The sequence below is a fragment of the Amphiprion ocellaris genome, chromosome 19 (assembly GCF_022539595.1).
Source record: "Amphiprion ocellaris isolate individual 3 ecotype Okinawa chromosome 19, ASM2253959v1, whole genome shotgun sequence".
Taxonomy (NCBI): Eukaryota; Metazoa; Chordata; class Actinopteri; family Pomacentridae; genus Amphiprion; species Amphiprion ocellaris.
Genome location: NC_072784.1, coordinates 30,807,405 through 30,829,423, shown reverse-complemented (window position 1 = coordinate 30,829,423; position 22,019 = coordinate 30,807,405). Strand labels below are relative to the sequence as shown.

General features: G+C 41.6%; 3 protein-coding genes across 7 annotated transcripts in view; 1 reads left to right on the top strand and 2 right to left on the bottom strand.

Moving 5' to 3' along the window:
• Positions 1–1,269: 1,269 nt before the first annotated feature.
• On the bottom strand, positions 1,270–6,193 carry LOC111576167 (zona pellucida sperm-binding protein 3-like). 2 transcript variants are annotated; one of them, XM_023281725.2, is made up of 10 exons: positions 5,770–6,193; positions 4,382–4,497; positions 4,172–4,275; positions 3,913–4,087; positions 2,425–2,542; positions 2,266–2,348; positions 2,022–2,185; positions 1,762–1,914; positions 1,567–1,683; positions 1,270–1,498 (listed from the first exon to the last, which is right to left on the bottom strand). In XM_023281725.2, the coding sequence occupies exons 1-10, from the start codon at positions 6,118–6,120 to the stop codon at positions 1,290–1,292; spliced, it is 1,590 nt and encodes a 529-aa protein (XP_023137493.2). In that variant the 5' UTR covers positions 6,121–6,193; the 3' UTR covers positions 1,270–1,289. The 2 variants fall into 2 exon arrangements, with proteins under 2 accessions (XP_023137493.2, XP_023137494.2); XM_023281726.2 differs by having other exon boundaries at positions 1,567–1,677.
• A 1,359-nt stretch (positions 6,194–7,552) lies between these two features.
• Positions 7,553–11,694, top strand: cd7al (cd7 antigen-like). Its single transcript, XM_023281751.3, has 4 exons — positions 7,553–7,935; positions 8,944–9,288; positions 9,364–9,470; positions 11,360–11,694. Exons 1-4 carry the CDS (start codon positions 7,887–7,889, stop codon positions 11,570–11,572), a joined length of 714 nt encoding a protein of 237 aa, XP_023137519.2. The 5' UTR covers positions 7,553–7,886; the 3' UTR covers positions 11,573–11,694.
• A 1,060-nt stretch (positions 11,695–12,754) lies between these two features.
• LOC111576159 (trinucleotide repeat-containing gene 6C protein-like) overlaps positions 12,755–22,019 on the bottom strand; it is a 63,559-nt gene continuing 54,294 nt past the window's right edge. For all 4 annotated transcript variants that reach the window (XM_023281710.3, XM_023281712.3, XM_023281714.3 and 1 more), the window contains 3 exons: positions 21,435–21,508; positions 21,201–21,340; positions 12,755–20,309 (listed from right to left, as the gene is read on the bottom strand). In XM_023281710.3, the coding sequence (XP_023137478.2) occupies positions 19,916–20,309; positions 21,201–21,340; positions 21,435–21,508 (608 nt within the window). In that variant the 3' untranslated portion in view covers positions 12,755–19,915. The remainder of the gene's footprint in view (positions 20,310–21,200; positions 21,341–21,434; positions 21,509–22,019) is intronic.

Here is a 22,019-nt window from a genome sequence, read left to right as displayed (position 1 = left end):
ACTAAATACTCCCATATACATAATGTAGAAATTCTCCCATTTCCTTCCTGCGTGTGTGGCATTAGTGTCCATGTTTAGCACAAATCTGGATCAAATTTACCTCCATCCTTTTGGAACTGAACAGAGGGAATGCTGCATGAATATAATTTTCAGTCAATAACTTTTCTTTAACTATGACTGTCACACGTGACATTTTTAGCTTGGGGCTCCTTTAGATTTGCGCAATAAAGCTGCTGCTGCACCACTTGTTTACATTAACTAGGATGATACCTTAATTTTATTAGCTCAACTTAAAGATTTGCCTTTTCTGCAAAGAAAATATTGTGTAATGCAGGTGTTTTGGTCTTTTTGTATGTTATGACTCAGTTTTACAGGAAGTTATGATACAGAACTGGTGATTTCAGGAGTCAAACTGGAACTCGATGCTAAATGAAGCTTAAAAAAAAAGCCTCCGTGTTCCTCACCACCTGCATTATTCACTTCTTTCAGCTGCAACTTCTGCTTCATTTCTTGGGGAATTACAGAAAATACTGTGCACCAACAACATGCTCAGCTGACCTTCAGTTTACCTACTATGTAGTACTTTTCTAGTTAATCACAGATTTGAAATGTACTTGTGCAGTTCGGCAGCTAATTTTCTACGAGTTTGAAAATGTTGAAATTTTTGAATATACACCACAGTTGAAAAGTTTGGGGTCACCCAGACAGTTCCATGTTTTCCATGAACACTCACTGGATTTCTGATTCATTTGTTATCTTCATAGAAATTTTTTTTTTCCAAAAATAAAGCACATTTAAGTGACCATAAACTTTTGAATGGCAGGGTACATAAATTGGAGTTGTTCTATATTGAAGTTGCTCCAAAAAAAAAAGTTAAAGTTGCTCTATAATCGTTGAAGTTGCTCCATATTAGTTAAAGTTGCTCCATATTAAAAGGTGCTCTAAAATGAGTTCAAGTTGCTCCATATTAGAGTTTATTTATACCACTGTTCAAAAAGTTTGGGGTCACCCAGACAATTTAATGTTTTCCATGAAAATTCCCACTTCACACATTGCATTTCTGATTACTTAATACCTTCATTGAAAAGAAAAAAAAATATGCCTCTTTCAAAAATAAGATCTCCAAGTGACCCCAAACTTTTGAACAGTAGTGTAAATTTCTAAAGGGTTTATTATGACCATTAGTGTGTTTTCCATTTTTTTTCCCCAACCACAGTAGGTTTACTTTCAAAAAGGCAGCTCTCACAAACGTGGTCAAAGCAGGCGATGTAAAATGTATTTGGAAGCGTTTATTTCTTTGGGTCTGTTGTCTCTGGGTCAGGTTGGGCAGTGGTTGTGTTGGACAGTAAAGTCTCCTTCACTTCGTACTGGGAGGTGAAGCTGACGTCACTGGGAGCTTCTGTGGCGTTCAGGTCCAGTTCCACCGGCAACGGTTTCACCTTGAAGTCTGGGGAAGCTTTTTCTAGAGGTGCAACATCTTTATAGTCTGTGTCGTCTCCTGTAATCAGAGAAAGAAAAGGAAGTTACATGTCAGGTGTTAAATTGTAAAAGCAGTTTCCATTTTACCTTTTAGATCCTTTCCGCTTTTTTCGTCATCATCATCGTCGTCATCATCGTCATAATCTTCTTCCTCCTCTTCCAAGTCTGGTGGAGGAGTGAGCAGTATCTTCTCCACATCTGTAACTAAAAATGCATCATTTTTACTTCTTTATAGCCAAAATAGGCTCTTTGGTTCTTCTAAATACGGAGGTCGACTCCTACCAGGTCCGCTTATTCCACTTCTCCACCGGCTGCCATACAGTGCAGTTCTGCTGATTTTATTGAGAACTGGAGGAAGCTCTTCCATAGGTAGTGGCCCACTTCTCCGTGACGGCAGAACCATCACAGGACCCAACTTTTTCTCATGATCCCACACTGAGAAACAGGACACAGCAAATCCAGACAAAGCTGTGTGAACACTGACATCTAGCGGTGAGCAGCATGTAGGAACAGGATCAGAGGTTTTTCAGAAGAAACGCTACCCTGATTAGTCCTCAGTCCACTTTTAAACAGCGGTTCAGGCTCTGCCAGCTTCCCGAACCCCCGAGGATCGAACCTGCTGGAGCTGCTGGGTTTGCTGTACGGCTGGCCAGCTTCATTCTGACAGTAGCCACACAGGTAGTCGTTCCCATCAGCCGACCGCCATCTGAAAAGTAGTGTCATTTCTCCACATGCGTTCCTCAGTTTGCTCGTTTTGTTTTCAGTTTAAATCATTTCCACACTTGCCTTCCATTTACAACAGTGCACGCCTTATTCGGGGCTTCTGCGTCGTTCACTGGAACAGCGTTTAGGTGACATGTGATGTAGAGCTGCAGAGACAAGCGACACAAAAATAAACGCAAGTAAAGATGCTGAGGGGAGATGTTGCATTTGTCAAACTCTCACCTCTCCTCTGTCATCATTGTGGAACTTAAAGGCATCGATGACCAACTGGAGTTTATCGTCCTGCGTCCTGGGTAAGAAGTGAGCCTTCGAACCCGGAAGCTGGGAGTCGAGCAGACACCTGTGAACAGAGGAAGAAAACTGCGTTAATACTCAGTTTCAACATGTCTGATTCAGGCAGCACAGTAGATTGGTGGTTAGCACTGTCGCCTTGCAGCTAGAAGATCCTCGGTTTGCCTCCCAGCCTTCCTGGGATCCGTTAGCATGTTCTCCCTGTGCATGCGGGATCATCTCTGGCTTCCTCCCATAGTCCAAAAACATGCTGAGGTTAATTGGTAACTCCAAATGCACAAGGATGAGGAAGAGATTTACAAGGAGGATACAGCTGGTCGAGACAAGGGAACCAATCGGAGGGCAGAAATGAAGGACAGCCGTGAACATTGACCAGTTGCAGCACCTTTTTTGGCTGCTTGGAGAGCCAGTCAGGTCTTTCTCTTGATTCCCGAAGAAATAAAACCAGCCATCCATTCAGAATTCCAGTCAGGAAAATCATGAATTCTCTTGAATTGGATGGAGATGCTATTCCAAACACTGTGGGGTTGGCACAGATCAGCTTACACTGGAAAAGGACACGACTTGTGGGGTGCAGAAAGGGATGCACTGGGCATTTTCAGGTTTTCTCCAGATTCCTCCTACAATCCAAAAAACATGCTGAGGTTAACTGGTGATTCTAAATTGTCTGTAGGTGTGAATGTCTCCCTATGATAGACAGACTTGCCTGTCCTGGTGTCCCCTGACTAGACTCCAGCCCCCTGCAACCCTAATGAGTGAATACATGGATGGATGGATGGATGGACTAATGTCTGCCCCAAAATGCACTTTGATGGTCAAAAACATTACAGGTTTGTTGGCTGTTTTTGGGTGCATTATGCCAGCAGCAGATGCAAAAACACCAGCTAGTTTGTGGCTAGAGGACCCTTGAAAACAGGACATTGAAATATTTGAAAGCTGTTCTTTGAGAATAAAAAGGGTAGAAAAATGTTTTACCTGCTCCAGTTAGATTATCCAGAATCATGCATCTTTAAGTGTGAAATGTACCTTCCACTGCTGCACTTTAATCAGTCTGTTGCATGTATAATTTTTACTTCCAATGTATTTTACAATTTTTTAATGCACTGTATGTTTTACTGTCCGTCTTTCAACAGTGACTTTACTACCAAAAAAGTTTCGCTATGCGAGTGGTGAAAACTAATTGCATAATGACAATAAAGATTCTTGACCTTTGAATTTCAATAAAGAAAACTAACCTGAAAAAGGCATAAAAGCAAAGTTTTCTGCCAGTTTCATTGGCCAGAAAGTGCAAACTTCAGGCGGATCTTTTTGTATTCCGTTTGTTTTCCAGACACCGATTCATCACTTGAGGCCTCTCCTGACTTTGTACATCCAGACATTTAGCAGCACCCCGTACATGTAAAGTCTTGCTTTGCTCACCCATTTTCCACAAAGATGTATTTGGGCTCGGAGTAAATATCCGACTGAAGCGTCGCCACACAGCTGCTGATGAACACCCTGAGCCCCATGTGATGTCCGACCCGGACCGAGGCCTCGATGCAGATGGGCTCGCCGAGGTGGAACACGTTGGCGCTTCTTTCATACATCCAGTCATCTGCACGAGAAGAAAGGCGGTGTTATTAACAGAAAAATAAATAAAGCTTTAGGGCTGGGTTAACACTTTGTGGGTTGAACTCACTCGTCATCAGTCTCAAGTCGAACGCCAACGTTTCCACGGCAGCCTGCGTGGACGTGAAAGGGATCCAGGTTGGCATGAGTGAAGAGCTGGACAAACTGTACTTCCTGGGAAACAAAAACACTTCAGAGAGGAAGTTCAACAATGATCCAAGGACACGCTTCCAAAAAAAAAAAAAAATAAATTAAAAAAAAAAATAAAAGGCAGACAGACCTTTCATAATGACACTCGATTGGAATTACAGCCTCGTCCATCCGAATCAGTCCATTAGGGGAGGCCTCAGGGGCATAAATGAGGAGGTTTGTGTAGACCAGGGAGTCTTCAGTCATCTGTGGAGAACGGAGGAGCTTTTGAGTGTCATGGTTGATGAGATTTTAAACTGGAAATCACATAAATTACACATTTCTAAAACAATTGCTGTAGTATACAAAGTGAAGGATTTATTGGATAAAACAAAGTATTGTTCTATAATTCTGATTGTTCCATATCTGCCCTACTGTGTTGAAGTTAGGGAACAAACATCCAGTCAATTTTCATTTTACAGAAAAGAGTCATAAGAATAGTCAAAAAACAAAGATCCAACTAAGCCAACATTTCTTCAGCTACAGTAGGCATAGTAGATTATTATTCTGCAAATTATGTATTAAGCTCAAAGAAAGTTATGAGTCAATGTCCAGAAAAAGTGAAAGTATGTATAAGGGGCAGGGATCTTCATAAAACCAAGATTTCATTTCTGTAAAAGGGGTCAATTTATGGAACGATCTAGACTAGGAATCTAAAACTCACATGTAAGACTTAAAAACGTGATTAAAACCAGCATGTTATTAAAATGCAAAGAAAATAAGTAAGAGTTTCATAGTGTTTGTCAGGAGAGAAAGTAGAATGTGTCTCAGACCCTCTTGAAATCCAAAGTCTGAGGGCGTGGAAATAGCTGCCACCAGAATTTGAACAATTCACCATGACACATGAAGTGTTATCTAACTGGCTTGTACATCCGCCAATCTGCCTCAAAGTTTACATGTGCGATCAGAGTCTGGCACTGAGTAATTCTACAGGCCAAAATACCAACAGAGAGCGCTACCTGGTGGACAGGTCACCATGAAACAGGAAGTGCTGCATAACCAGCCTGTACTTGCCCCAATCTGCCTCAGACTTTACACTTCTGAGTCCAAGATAAATGTCCCCAAGTGTGACAATAAAGTATATTGTGTTGTATTGTATATGTGTGATCAGAATCCAGCACTCATAACATGCCTAGACTGATTACATTCAGTGATAGCACCACCTGGTGGACAGTTATGATAGGTCGCCATTAAAAAGGCCATAGGTCAAAACATACTGTGTTGCAGCGCCACCTGGTGGACATGCTTGGAGTCACTGACCAGCAAGGACGGGAGGACCTGTTCAATGCTGCTAGCAGCTTTAATGTTTGATTTTAAACAACTGTAAACTAATTGTTATAAAAGAGGCCGAGTTCAGAAGTTTATTCTTCTTTCTGCTCCCTTTCAGTCAGAAGTTTGAAAATTTTTGTTTTTTTTCTCCTTTTGTCAATGCATGAAATAAAAACTAAGACTCGTGCAGTAATGAAGGTTTAAAGTTACCCAGTGTTTGGTGCCACAGTCCACCAGTCCAACTACGATCCTGTACTCATCCTCTGAAGAAGCTGCAGCTCTGCAGGAATCACTGTGATCCACTCCCAGACGCAGCTCCTCGCTGTTGACTGGAGCTCCAACCGCGAACATGTCGGCCTTGATGGTGATCTCCAGGGAGTCTGGATGGCAGGTGACGCTGACGGTGTTCACCTGCTGCTTCTGCTGCTCAGAGGGTTTGGACTGCTGGGCTCTCTGGAACGGGGCATGCTGCGCGATGTGTGTTGGAGGAAAAGCGACAGCACAGATTCCTGACAAAAAGAGTCCGACCAGCAGGTTCACCCCAAAACACAAGGTCTCCATAAATGTCACTCAAAACTGCAAGAGCTCCTCTCGGATCCACGAGGCAGCAAAGACAGGTGGAGGTGAGGAGCAGCGGTGGAGACTTTAAGGCTTCAAGCAATCAGCCTCATGAGAGCAGCCTGAGGACAATTATCTAATCAGCCTCCAGGTGGTTCACTCCCACCAGACAAGGTTCAGCAACATTTAGCAGCTCAAGATAGCTTTAATTTTGTCTTATCAGCAGTAAATTATCTTATTTAGAGATGACTAAATTCTCACCTGTTTCTTGGAGAATTAAGGACACAAAAGAATTAGTCTGAGATAAACTATGTGGAAACACATAAACTGTAAAAAAAAGGAAAAAAAAGTGTTTAAAAGTGCATTTTTATTTAGTACTTTATTTTATAGATTTTCCCTATTTTTGAAACGCATTTCGTTTCTACCTTTAAATCAGCAAAAATATCAACTTTTTACAGATGTTTTCTTTTATTTGAAAGAAAAAATACACACATATAAATAGGAGTGGAAAATTACAGGTAATGCCACAGGAAAAAAGTATTCATTTACATTTGACTGTCTGACTGTCACCTTCTCATTTCATGTTTTTTCTTTATTCTCATGACTATTTACATTGTAGATCCTCACTGAAGGCATCAAAACTATGAATGAACACAGATGGAATTATGTAGTAAACAAAATGTGTGAAATAAGTCAAAACGTTTTATATTTGAGATTTTTCAAAATAACCACCCTTTGCTTTGATTACTGCTTAAATAATAAATTAGAATATGTAGGGATAAATGAAATAAGAGAGGTATACACACTGCATACACTAACATTCAAAAGTTTGGGCTCACTTTTCATGTGTTTTCAGGGAAAACATGAAATTGTCTGGGTGACCCTAAACTTTTGAACGGTAGTGTACATAATATAAAGAAGGAAAACAGATGGACACTAACAACACAAATTTAAGAACATTTACATGAATGAATTAATTGAGATATGAATCCCAGTAATGACAGATGGACTGTTGCTGCTGTTTCCACTGGGGTGTCTAATATAAGATAAGAGCAAAACCCAACCTAGAATCAGTGCAACTCCTGTAAAGTGATACGACTTAGAATCATTAATAAATCACATTTCACATGGGTGAACTCACATCTGCTGTATGTTTTATGTTTATCTAGTATCTACTGGTATTGTGCATATATGCTATCCTAATTTTAGATTTTGTCTTGTGTGTAGAGAGCACAAACACACAAATGCAGAAGAATAATGACAGGAAAGCTGTGAGACGCTGTGGCTTCTGTCAAACTGCTGAATATTAACAACGATCCCTCTGCTGCTGCTCTGAGCTGCACCTTCACCCCCATCTGGAGTCACCAGAAACATCCGGCGACGCAAAATGAAAGTAAAATTCAACCTTCTCTATAAAACCACAGTGTGACAGGTGCAGCTCGGGTCAGGCGTGAGGATTCTACCGCTGAAATACTGTTGAGAAGAATTGTTTTTTTGGGTTTGCATTCAGTTTTACAGTTGAGACTTTAAGATCTGAAGTTGGACATCCTGATTCTGTAAAATCAACGCTCTCTTTGTAAATGAGTCAGACACCAGACCAACTGCAGTGATTTAACGGCTGTTCTGGCTTTGAAGTCGTTTTCCTGCTTAAAGGAGAAGAACAATAAACAGTGAGGCTGAACAGAGTCTCAGCACACTGAGGAGGGAAGGGAAGAGGACATTATGACTTAGTGCTTATAGATGTCTGAGCTTTTATAACTGAAGAAAACATGAAGACGAGCCTGGCTGGGCTTCTCATTTTCATTCAGCTCTGTGAAGGTAAGTCAAATTTACACTTTGAAACATCTAATCCAACTCTGTCAGTGCCAAATTATGTTAATATTTGTACAGAAGAACATTTTCCTTCAGTATAATGTGGATGTATTATAATTTGACAAAGTTCTGTTTCTTCAGAGTTAAATGCTGTCATGTCCTGATGTGTCGCTGGTTTAAAGTTGTTCATTTCGGTTTGGGTTGTTTAAAGTTCATGCAAATTGCAGTGAAAACAGGTTTCTAGATGCGTCACAACATCAACTCCCAGCAGACAAAAGGGGAAATCATTAATTTTCAGCCTTTAATTGTACAAACAGACCAACAAAGTGGAGCCGTTTGGACTAAATTTGTCTTTGTTAAATATTTGACAGATGTTCAGACTTTAAGACCAAGTCTTAAGAGAAACCTGTGTTCTTTTGTTTGTTTCTGCCTTCTGATGTAAATAAATTTCTTCATCTGTTCTGTTTCCTCTGGGTTGTCCTATTTGACAGATGTTTTTTGTGGTACATTTTGAACTTATATCTCTTTAACTTTACGTTCCACAGTCTCAAGTGTGGCTGTTCAACCAAGTATCGAAATATTTCAGTCATTTTTTAAGTCATAAACCAAATTATAGGACAGATTTCAATCAGATAGTGGCAGCAGAGTGAGAATATCACCAAAAAATATATCGTTCATGGACTGTCTTTGTAAATCATCTTGTTGATGTGGTGAATAAAGTCCTGAATAAAGTGACATCATATTAATCATTCAGATGAAGGTCACTTTTCAACTTTTCTTCATTTGTCATTCATGCAAGATGACACCACATGACGAATAACGCATAACAATGAAAAAACAAACAAACAACTAAATCTAAACTATCCTGGAGTCTATCCCAGCTGACTGAGGGTTTTCATATTTAGACTCGAAGCTGATGCATTAATGCATTCAAACTGTAATTATTGAGACGTCTGGACAGAAGTGATGGAACAGAGAGACATCCAGTCATTCGCTGATTATTTCCTCCTGCAGCCGGTGCAGAGTTGGTGTTTGAGTGTCTGACAGAGGGCCAGTCTCTGGTCCTGTCCTGCTCTCCTCAGAAGAACCACGGCAGCCCGTCAGGCCTCCACCTTTACCACCGCTGGGCCCAGAGCCAGACCACGCTGCTGTCACTGAGCGAGGCCGGGGAGGTCAGGGTGGACCCGGAGGTCAGGACTCGTCTGCAGCTCCGTGGAGGACTGGACTCCCTGAACGTGACCATCTCTCAGGTCCAGCTGAGCGACACTGGACTGTACATGTGGGAGCTGAGCTACAGGGAGGAGAACAGCTCAGACCAGAGCATCCTCAGCACACAGAGGGTCTTCCTGTTGGTTGAAGGTAAGCGGATAAAACGCCTCACTGTGCTGCCGTTTAACAGTTAGTTCACATTCTAATGGTGTGTTTTTGGTGCAGGGAGGTCGTGTTGGTGCTCTCAGAGTTACCCCCCTCTGCTCTGGACCATCTTCACAGCAGCAGGACTTCTTCTGGTGACGCTCAGCTGGCTGGCCATCGACAAATGTGTGAGTATTTAGCTAATATGAGGCTCATTCCAGAGCTGGAGGACGTTTGGGCTTTGAAATGTTTGAAAAATAAACCTTCTCTTTTACAGTTTTCTGCTCCATATTCATCAATAATAGGTATTGATTGGCTCAGCTTCCACATCAATGGCAGCATTTTTATTCCATGTTTTCTGTGTTGTTTGCTAACCCTACTCTAATCACAGTAACAGGGTTGCTAATCCATGCTAATGTGATCTTTTTCTCAGCAGTAGAAGCTAGATATTTAGCTGCTGTTACTGCTGACCAAGAGGACAAACTGACTGATGGAAAACAGTCCAAAGAATTAGTCTGATCCTGATAATATGAGGTAGAGTGAGACATTCAATCAAGGCTCTAGAAGAGAGGGCATTGCTCTGCGCATTCTTTGGGAAAATTTTAATGATGTAAACAACAAAAACAAGACACAAAATGACAGAAATTAGATGCAAAACGATGAAAACAAGACACCAAATGACAGAAACGAGACAGAAGATGACAAAAACTAGATGCAAAACGACAGAAATGAGACACAAAATGACAAAAACAAGACAGAAAATGACAGAAATAAGAAGCCTGTTGGATTAGAGGCCAAATGTCTTCTAGAAACTAAAAGCTCTCTAGTGAAGTTCCTCAGAATTCCAATGGCAATTTCTGAGGTTTTCTTGTGAAATAGCACGACTTGCTGCTAACGTGTCAGTCATCCTGTGTTTGGTGCTTTCTCCTGTCATGTTACATAACTTTGCATTCTTTCTCTGCACCTACTACGAGTGGAAACGACAAAGAAAGCAGCACTAATGAGTCATATGGAGCTGAACATCAATTAACCTGTCAGAAGTCTGACAGACGTCCGTTTGTCAGATAATTGTCGGAGGGATTGTTGGTGAATGAGTCATGAAATCTGTAACATGAAGTGACATTAAATGTAAAGGGACATATCCAAAAGGCAAATTAAATTGGTTAAAATGATCTGTAATGAGAACACAGAGGAGGAAATCTGTTCAATAACTGATAAACTATAGCCATTAAAACCTCCTGTAGTCATAAAAAATAATTTTATACTTCACATTTAAATTATTATTACAAAGTTTTGTGGCTTCAGAGCTAAATGCTGTTATGTTCTGATGTCCAGCAGGTTTAAAGTTGTTCATTTTAATCTTAGAATTAAAATTAATGACAAATTTGAGGTTTAAGTTGATTAAATGTGTTTACAGTGGAACCGAGTTTCTAGATGCATCATGACAGACATTCAGAGCAACTTTAACTAATACAGAGCAACTTTAACTAATATAGAGCAATTTTAAAATAGAGCAACTTTAACTCATTTAGAGCAATTTTAAAATAGAGCAACTTTAACACATTTTTTAGCAACTTTAAATAATACAGAGGACCTTTAACTATAACAGAGCAACTTTAAATAATTTTTGAACAACTTTAACTAATATGAAGCAACTTCAACTAATATAGAGCAATTTTAACTCATTTAGAGCAAATTTAAAATAGAACAACTTTAACTAATATGAAGCAACTGCAACAAATATAAAGTAACTTTAATATGGAGCAATTTTAACTAATAGAAAGCAACTTTAGCTAATATAGAGCAACTTTGTCTAATTTCTGAGCAACTTTAACAAATATAGAGGAACTTGGTGTCACTTTCTTGTAAAACTAAACTGATTCTGAGTCATTTTATAGGCAAAAAGATGAATCAGTTATCTGAGACAGCTGGCAGATTGGTTGATAATTCCAATAATCATTAGTTGTGACGTTATTCACAGCTTCTCGTTGTTTGGCTCAGAAAATTTGTTAGAAATATGCTAGAAAAAACCAAGGCAGAAGCTTGCTAACGCTGAACATGAACTAAATGTCTGTAGGTGAAGACGAGGCCTCGACACCGACCGCAGCCTCATGTTCCAATCTACGAGGAAATGAGCCGGAAGCAGCAGAGGCCTGGAAGCCCCCAGAATAACCAGGAAGCCCCCTCACACCTGGAGGAAGTCAGCTTCCCCGTCTACGCAAACCCCAACATCCGACAGCCGCAGGACAACTACTACGCCTGCCCCCGACAGCTCGCCCTCAGAGCCTGAAGCTTCCGGTGCAACGCGTCCAGGAAATAATAGACCAAAAAACCCCAACAAATAAGGGTCATTCCAGAACTGGAGGATGTTTGGGCTTTGAAATGTTTGAAAAATAAACCTTCTCTTTTCCAGTTTTCTGCTCCATATTCATCAATAATAGGTACTTATTGGCTCAGCTTCCACATCAATGGTAGCATTTTTATTCCATGTTTTCTGTGTTGTTTGCTAACCCTACTCTAATCACAGTAACAGGGTTGCTAATCCATGCTAATGTGATCTTTTTCTCAGCAGTAGAAGCTAGATATTTAGCTGCTGTTACTGCTGACCAAGAGGACAAACTGACTGATGGAAAACAGTCCAAAGAATTAGTCTGATCCTGATAATATGAGGTAGAGTGAGACATTCAATCAAGGCTGACAATGTGATGAAAATATGAAAAATAGAAGAGAGGACATAGCTTTGTTCTACACATTCTTTAGGAAAACTGTTTGATGACATAAACGACAAAAACAAGACAGAAAACAAAAACGAGACACAAAACCACAGAAACAAGACACAAAATGACAGAAATGAGACAGAAGATGACAAAAACAACACACAAAACGACACAAAACAACAAAAACAAGACACAAAATGACCGAAACGACACAAAACAGAAACGAGACAAAATGACAAAACCGTCATCAGCAGGGTTGGGTGTATGCTCTGGGACACGCTCTATGCATAATAATTCTTTTTTTTGGTCTTTTTTATTTATTTGACAGGACAGTGCATATTGATGAACATCCAATCTTGTAACTATTATTTAAAATATGCTGATTAAAAAAATGTTCCCACAGTTACAAGAGACATCAATGAAAAAAATAATACCAAAAAAGGAGATTTAAATTTCATTCTAACTGTTTTATTAGAGATTCAGTTTGGTCATCAGGGGGTGGGACAAGAGAAAAATGTCATTTTAGGGGGAACTCCAGACTTATTTGGTATTTTAAAAATATTTTCAAACATTCTTTTGTCCTAGTTTTTTTTTAAGATTTGTTCTCAGGATAAGAACATTTACAAGACAACTGCATGTTTTAGGATTTTCTACATTGATTATCTGAAATTTGATGGGTGGGACGTAGAATGTCCTCCAGTTCTGGAATGACCCTTAAATAAATAAATAGATAAATAAGCAAAAAGGCAGACACGTTTAACAGCCAAGAAAAAAATGCTATTTTATTAATATTTGAAAGAAGCTCCATAGTTCATGAAAACATTTTGTTTCGGTGCATGTCATTTAACAATCACATTCTATGAGGAGAAAGAGATATACAGAGAAAAAAAATAAAACATTACAAGCCACTGACTTCTCATTAACTCTCAGTACAGACATTTTTACTGAATATTTTCAAAAAAAAAAAAAAAAAAAAGGCAAAAAATAAAATAAAAGCAGCCCTAAACCCACCCTCCACAAAACAAAACAAATAATAAACCCCTTGAGGGCGACAGGCTAGAATCCCACAGTGCTAAAGAGTGAGACGCTCATTGGTTTTAGGAATACACAGCATGGCGATGTAGGTCGATCTGAATCAGGGGAAGGAAGCCGGAGGTGGAGGGTTTGAAGTGAGTCACCTCTCCACCGCCTCCCTCCACCCCCGTTTAAAAATTAAAATTAACAAACAACAACACATTGGATCCCAAAAACCCCTGCAATAAGATCAGCCGGGCTGTAAAACCCAAACCCCCACCCGCCCCCCGACACTTGTGCATAGTTTCATGATCCTTTACAACCAGCTCATGTTCAAAAGTCTGATTCTTCTATTAATAATAATCATAATCATAATAATACCCGCTGTGGGAGAGAATGAGAGAGAGAGAGAGAGAATGAGAGAGAGAGAGAGAGAGACAGAGAGAGACAGAGAGAGAGAGAGAGAGACAGAGAGAGAGAGAGAGAGAGAGAGAGAGAGAGAGAGAGAGAGAGAGTAATGCACAATGTTCCTGATTCGTTCAGGACGGGACCTCATTAAGAAAACACAAAGATTCAAACATACAGCATTTTGCATGTTATTCACCCTATTTTTTTCTTTTTTTTACCCTTTTCTTTTTTAAACAAACTCATCATTGACCATTTTTAAATGTAAAGCAATTTTAATATATAGATTTATATATAAAGCACTCCATTTTTCATTTAAAGTCCATTATTTGGTTATTACGTAACTGCTACGGATTTAGAAACAAAATTTCTCTTCTTCTGAAATCCATAACTTTCAGTGCTTAGAATTGTTTCTTTTAAGTCATCCTTTTTTTTTGTTATTTTTCTTGTTTTTAACTCATCATAAAAATGTACATTAAAATGGCGTGGAGTCGGTACTCTGGAACCTTCCTGAGACAAGATCCACTTTTTCGTGTGTGTGCAAGAGAGTGAGCAATTATGTCTTTTTTTCTTTTTTTGTTTGTTTTTATATAAAGGAAAAATATATATAATCAACATAAAACATACAGAAGGTTAAGCAGAACGAGACAACACTGTTCGATCCCAGAGTTCTGAAAGTAGCACAAGAATAAATCTTCATTCGGTGAAGCGTTTGTGTTGCACTTTTTCTCTTTTTCTTTTTTTTCTCAAAAATGGAAGCATTTGTCCTGTTTTTTTTCTTTTTCCAACATTCCTTCCTTTGTTTTGCTGAAATTTTTTTGAACTCTAGAAAAAAACTAAGTGTTTGTAAACTGTCAGTGGCCTTGCATTAAAACAGATGAGTGAAAACAGAACGAAAAGCTGACAAACCAAAAAAAAAAAAAAAGAAAAAAAAGGTAGGCACCTCTGAATGAGCCCTAGAAGCCAAGGCTCGGTCTGATGTCTCGTCCTTCGCTCTCCGTTGCTCAGATTTAGGAGAGCTGAAGTCCTTCTACCCCAATCTATGGCCACAGGTCTGCAAAATACTTTTTTTTTTTTTTTTTTTTGCATTTTTTTTTATATATATGTGATTTTTTTCAGTTTTTCTTTTTTTTTTTTTAGGTTTATAGTCTGAAAAATGGTGCAATCCTCAATTATGATCCATACTTTCTTGGATTATTCCACAATGAAAGCCACTAAGGTAGATAAACATTACATTTTTAAAAACACACTTATTTTTAGTCCTTGAGTAAACATTTACACGTGAACTGTCCCCGTCTCCCCTCAGTACTTGTATCATGTTGTTCGTTTAGCTGGATGAGGGGTGAGGCCGACACTCAGTGCAACGCTAGAGGCTAGTAACAATTAACATCAGAATATAGTTTTGACAAGCAAAAAAAAAAAAAAAAGAAAAATCAACAACAAAAGTATACTGAATCGAAAAGAAGAACACGAGGCGGATAATTCCTCCGCTGTAATCACGAGCTCTCACACGTATTTTCACCTCACATTCATTCGTACAGTACAAGCAGCCTTGTGCAAACACTCAAATACAACAGATGTAAAATTTTGCCTTTATATCGATCTTTGTTTTCAACATTTCAAATTTTTATTCACTCTGAACCGACGCTATCAAAAAATCTCTGAAGTGTATGAATGAGACAAAAAACCACTACAAAAAGTGTTCACATTACATTATTGGCGCTTCTTTTGATTCAAGTATTTGTTTTCATTATTTCGTATTACTCTGATATGTTTATGATCTCGTCTTCTGGGGAATAGAATGTCGGATACACAGGGTAAGGGCTGAACCAACCGGGGCAGGGGGAGGGCGTAGGCTAAGTGGAAAACAGAGAGATCCAGCCATATACACACAGTACAGCCATCATGTACTCGTGGTTGTACAGTGTATACCAGCTAGCATGTGCATATTCAACCCAGGCCTTTTGTTTTTAAAGAGAGATTTGCTAATTCAACTCTTTTCGGGGTCCCTGCCCCAGACCCTTGTCTGATCCATGATTGAGAAGCATATTTTAATTCAGCTCCAGTTGCCTTTCAGTCCATGTGACTTACAAAAAGGAGAAATAAAAGGGAGAGGATCTGATTTCCAACACTAGACAGGTAGATAAGAGTGCAGACGTGGGTGTGGGAGGATCCGGCCTCGACCTCGGTCCCGGTCGCCCGGTCCTCCCACTCGGTTCACTTCACCACCAGTTCCTTGATTCAAGTCCAGTGTGGAGTAAATGCAGGTTTTCAGGAACAATCACAGACAGACAGCATGGGCAATAGTGATTGTTTGTGTTGAACGAGTCTGAAGCGACTCTGGAAGAGGGCGAATCCCCTACGATTTAAGACTTGGTACCCAACTTGAGGTGTGTCCCTGTTTCTGCCGATGCGTCGGGCCGCTGCTCCAACCCCAGAGCCAGATGTGCAGAAATGACCTGTTGTTTACATACATCTGGATACATCTACACTACCGTTCAAAGGTTTGGGTCACTGGTGGTCAGATAGCTCAACTAGGCCACCCGTAAACAGGGCGAGGTTCCCCGATACAGCGGCCTGAGTTCCATCCAGCTCAGGGCCTTTGCTGCAGGTCTTCCTCCTGCCCTGTCTGCCTCTCAATTAACCTGTCAAAAATGGCCAAAAATTAACTCATAAAAATGTTTGGGGGGACAATTCATGACCCCAAACTTCAGGAAATTCCATGTTTTCCATGAAAACTCCCACTTTTATCCATGTGCTAACATAACTGCACAAGGGTTTTCTAATCATCAATGAGCCTTTCAACACCATTAGCTAACACAATGTAGCATTAGAACACAGGAGTGATGGTTGCTGGAAATGTTCCTCTGTACCTCTATGGAGATATTCCATTAAAAATCAGCTGTTTCCAGCTACAATAGTCATTTACCACATTAACAATGTCTAGACTGGATTTATCATTCATTTAATGTTATCTTCATTGAAAAAATGCTTTTCTTTCAAACATAAGGACGTTTCTACGTGACCCTAAACTTTTGAACGCTAGTGTATATATCTGTACATATACTGGCTGGTGCGACCTTCGGGTTGGTGGTCTGACATGAACCTCCAGGATACAGCTTCCCCTCAGTCAGGGTGAGAAGGCGGCAGCTTGCAGAGAAACAGAACATCTATGCCTCGGAGTGCACAGCTGAAACAGACTTTTTTTTCTCCGTAGTTTCTAGTTTTTGCGAAAACCTTGATGATAAAGAAAAAGATAATGTTTTTGGTTTTTAAAGAGATGTACCCGATGTGACCCATAAACAGTGCACAGACACATACAGGGACCTCCCCCCTCCTCCTACTGCAGCCTCGTCTACATCCTCCAGTGCCCCCCGGCCCGTCCTGCCCTCCTACAGCCGAAGCCCCTGCAGTGGTAAGAAACACTCCTGGTACTAAAGATAAATTAGGAAGGTGGAAGTAGATATCTGTAAATCAGTTGGCACAAGACTGAAGACCGCTTGCCAACAACTAGTGTCATCTAATAGCTCCGTCCACGGCACTAAAAGACAGGCTCCTTCAGTGTCCCCCTACACGTTTTCCAGGTGAGGTTTGGAGAGAAGCTGCCTGGTCGTAAAGGTTGAGAGATAAGTGAAGGTTGGCAGATGTCAGGGGATGGCTGTGAACGAACACCTCCTCGTCGTTGCATAGAAATGGAAGGCTGTTGTCAGTTGAGGTGGTTCTAAGTTTAACTGAGTGCTCCCAGAGTTAAAGCACCAGCGTGAGTGAGTAGACCCCAGGATGGACGGGGTGGGGTGGGGGGGCGCTGGCTCGCTATCCTGGACTACGCTTCACCCACCAATGCGTACCTCGTCACTACACACTGGTTTTTGCCTCGGAGGCCGTGGGAGGGGCAGGAGAGAAGCTGAACACTGCATAAAGACCGATATTTAAAAAGCCATGAAATCGTCATCATCATCAGAAACAATCATGAACTATATCATTAATGATAACAGCAACAACATCATCTCACAACAACAAAAATAAAAAAAAATGCACACTGGCAATTCCATAAGTAAAATCCAAGAGAGAGAAAAAACAAAACACATCAAACAACTCCATCTGTGGCTAAAGTGATCCTTGCAGGAGAGAGAGTGGAAGTGGAGGTTTGCTGAGGACTGGCGTAGCAGTAGTAGTAGATTTAATACAGGTGGGCCAGTTCTGAAAGAGCTGCTCAAAAGGAGGGAGGAAGAGGAGGGAAGCCAGTCTGTGGGGATCCGCAGGGAGGCAGCGAGCGACGGGGGAGGAAGGAAGGGGGAGGGATGAGGGCTGCTGCAGCACGGCACTCTGCAGCAGGCAGGCACTCAGTGGCCACACTATCACACAGGTTGGCAGGGCCTCCAACACAAACCAGGACAGAAGAGACGGCGGTCCTCCCTGCTGGACCCAGTAGAACACGGCGAGCGTTTCCAGACACCAAGGCTAAACAAGTTGCAATGAAACAGTGATATTTACTTTGATATAAGAGGGTGAGGATGAGGTGCTTTCTGGGGGTCCTTCCCAGCCACACCCATCGTCAGTTGAGTTCTTTGTATTTTCCCTTCACTTTGCTACCATGTTTGACATCCTTTCTGGTCCCGCTGACTTGAGGGAAGAAGGATTCCAAAAACAAAACAACAAAAAAAAAAACTATTCACATCCATGTTAAGTTAAAAAATAAGTATATAGAGAAGCCACTTAGCAGATTGCTTTTTTTTGTCTTTGCTTTTTCAGTTTTTATTCGCCAGTGTTGCTTCTCCTCTCTTCTATTTGTTGGCATTGAGGGTAAATAAGTGCTATCATCGACCACTCGTTCATTTTTACTACCGATGCAAATGTGGGCAAAAAGGAGGAAAGAAAAAAAGTCATCTGGTCTTCTGGGCTCCTCTCATTTTGGTTTGATGCCTACTCCCCAATCACGCACACACACACACACACAGAAACACACTCACACACACACACACACACACGCACGCACGCACGCACGCACGCACGCACGCACGCACGCACGCACGCACGCACGCACGCACACACACACACACACACACACACACACACACACACACACACACACACACACACACACACACACCAGTCCCTCCCTCTCCCCTAAAACCAGTCTAGGTGTGGAGAGCAGGCCGGCTGAAGAAGAAGTGCTTTGTGTCCTTGTGTCTCGGACAGAAGATGGTTGAGGACCAGCTTCGCTACTCTCCTGAGTTCACACTCTTTACAGGTGAGGAGGGGGAGATGAAGGGGAGAAAGTAGTGGCAGTTTTTCTTTTCTTTTTTTTTTTAAATGGTGGGAGGGGGCAGATAAAGTTTTTGCAGTTCCTTCTAGTCTCCTCTCAGGCCGTGGTAGGGCGGCTCGGACGGTAGAGTCTGTGGCTTGTATTGCACGTCGCTTTGTAATGCAGGTGTTTTGCAGGTGGAGTGGACGCCGCTGGGGGGGAGGGAGGGAGGGGAGGAGGCGGGTGAGGGGGGCTCGACTTGAGGTTTTCCACAACATCAGTGAGAGGGTCTGAACTGCGAGTCGCCCCGCAGGTGAGTTGAGGTGCATCGAAGTGTTTGTCTTTACAGTTCCGTAGTAAAAGCAGTGGTTCGTTTTCCGTCTTTCACTGTACATGCGACCACCGTCACCCGACCCCTCCGCCAGGTAAGGTTGACAGACACATTTGAATAATATCATTTCTTAGCTTTGTTTGCAATGGTTCAAGAAAAAAAAAAAACACTACAAAAATAAATGGCTTGAACAAGGCGAACAGAGTTGCATCATTCCCTTTGAGCGTCGTGTGGGGAACTCGATCTGCTTGCAAAAAAAATGCACTGAAGTTGTGAGCTGTGGTTGCTTCTGGTAAGCCGCAGCAGCATGTACTCTCCACTTAGGTCTCACTGGCTCAGAAATAAGGGTGTGCAAGTGTCCGTATGCTTCTTCACCAAGTACAGAGTGAGTGAGGATAGCAGGGCAGGAAATAGTTTAAGGCTAATATTAGTGCTGAGAGAAACAAATGTCGAGTCTGGACCAGCTGAACGTTCAACAACCGCTCTGATTGAAGGGTTTTTACTTTGGGAATGATGCCTTGTTCATGGATCTCTGAGGTGCAGTATGATTGCCTCAAAAGGCAGTGAGGGATTACGCGAGTCTAAACATGGCAGCTCGTCACTGTGTCAGTTTGACTAAAGTATATTTCACACGGCGAGTTCTCAAAAGTTTGTCTCTGTACAAAGTTGAATGAAAGACTTCCTCCTGCGTCTCCACAAGTAAAAACTGAACACTGTGACCAAAATCTCTCGGTGAGATTCACAAAAGAACTGCAACTGAAATGTCGTTAAAAACAAAAGGAGTGGAGGAGGTCAAGGACAAGCAGCGAAGATGTGGCCTCGTCCTCCTCCCGTCTCTCCTTTTCACCTTTACGCCCACGCTGATTATCTCCACATTGATTTGCAAAGTTTTTGCTCCTGTTGGTGTATATTTAGCCTCTCCTACATGGACTCTCCGCTCAGCAGGTCCCCAGGCAGCAGTGTATTGATTGGGGTGGGGCTCCCCATCACCCGTCCCTCCTCTCCGCTCGGAGGTCCCCACAGGCTTGAATACTGCTGAACACCACCCCAAAGCAGCTCTCCGCCTGTCTTCGTTCCTCCTGCTCCCAGGCTGCTGCTACTGCTGCTGCCGGCGCCGTTGTTGTTGTTCCAGTGGGGCGAGTGACCGGTGGGATGAGAGGCTCCGGACCCGGTACCGCCCATCCTCGTCTGATTGGTGCCCGGGGTGGCCTGCCAGCTGGTCGTCCCGCCGAGCGACTGGCCCTGTGCAAAGAAGCGGTTCACTTCCTCTTCCCCGGCAAACTCGGCCAGGATGGTGGTGTTCCCGAGCACACACCTGGGCCGAAACGAAGGAGAAAAAGCACAGATTAGAGGGCAAATCTTGACAATCAACCGAGCCAGATGCTTTGAAACAAGCTAATTGGTCAAATCCAACCATTTTGGAAAGATGTACACTCTGTTATCCAGGAAGTCACTGGCAAATATTTTATATTGTCTTCTTCATTTTATTTGCTAAATCAGACCCTGGGTGATCTTTCTGATACGGACATGAGGTCCTTGTTAACGGGTCTTTTATTTCTTGCTAAAAAATGTACATTATTGTGGTGCTCTGCTCCTCAAGTCCCTACAGCTGATCTGTGGTTATCACAGATTTCAGCGGGAAAAACTGACATATGATCTGAATCATAAATCTACAGGCTTCTGGAAAGTCTGACAGCTGAAGGACATTTTACTACAAAAGCTTTAACTTTTAACTGCTCCCCTTTAACTGTTTCCTCGTAGGGGGTACTGTATATTCACTTTTGGAAGATGGATAGAAAGATAGATAGATAGATGGATGATGGGTGGTTTTATATGTCTATAAAATTACTATGTGTAACTAACTGCAGCGCTTGGTGTTAATGTGTTTTTTTTGTTGTTTTTTTACTGTGGGATTTTTCGGTGATTTATTTTGATCTCTGTGTGTGTTAATTATAAATATTCCCTTAAATTAATAAAAAAGTGGGCATCTTCAATTATAGACTAAGAAGGCAAAACACTAAGATATTAGTCCATGAGGTGTTTTCAAGACAAAAGCTGAAGTAAATGTCAATGTTGTTGCTGTGGATAATGCTAATGCTAGGTTAGTGGGACCTGCAGAAACAGTGCATAAGTTCAATTATAGATTAAGAAGGCAAAACACTAAGATAACTGAAAAAAGAAAGAAACAAGCTAATAACGGACGTACATGTGCAGGGACTTCTGAGCCTTGGCAGCTTCATCCTTGGAGCTGTAGCGCACCACGGCGTTTCCCTGCGTCAGGTTGAGGTGGAATGTGATGAGAGGGCCGTGCTGCATGCACAGTGTACGCAGAGTGGAACCGTCAATCTGGAACACAAAGGCAGACCCCACTTTACTGTAGCTGCACTTGCAGCTGAAATGATATAAGGCAAAACTGAAGCAGCGGACTGTAAACCAGTACCTGTGGAGTGAGGTTCCTCAGAACCAGCCAGCTACTGGTCCTGGTGGAGCTGTCTGTACTCCAGGTGGTACCTGCTGTGAACGAGACAGAAGGGCGTATGTACAGAGCTTGTCTGAAACCAAAATCAGTTACTTCAGCTGTATGGGTGGGGTCACGTTCTACCACGGAAAATAGTAAAACCACCTAATGTCAGTTGACACGTTCAACCACAAGAGCTGCTTAACGTTCCCACCTACAGTTGTTCTCCACATCAAAGTGGTTCTTTCTCATCGAGTACGCAAACAAAAACAGTAACCTTTAGATTATCGTTCAAAAGTTTGACAATTCCATGTTTTCCATGAAAACTCCCACTTTTATCCATGTGCTAACATAACTGCACAAGGGTTTTCTAATCATCAATGAGCCTTTCAACACCATTAGCTAACACAATGTAGCATTAGAACACAGGAGTGATGGTTGCTGGAAATGTTCCTCTGTACCTCTATGGAGATATTCCATTAAAAATCAGCTGTTTCCAGCTACAATAGTCATTTACCACATTAACAATGTCTACACTGGCTTTATCATTCATTTTATGTTATCTTC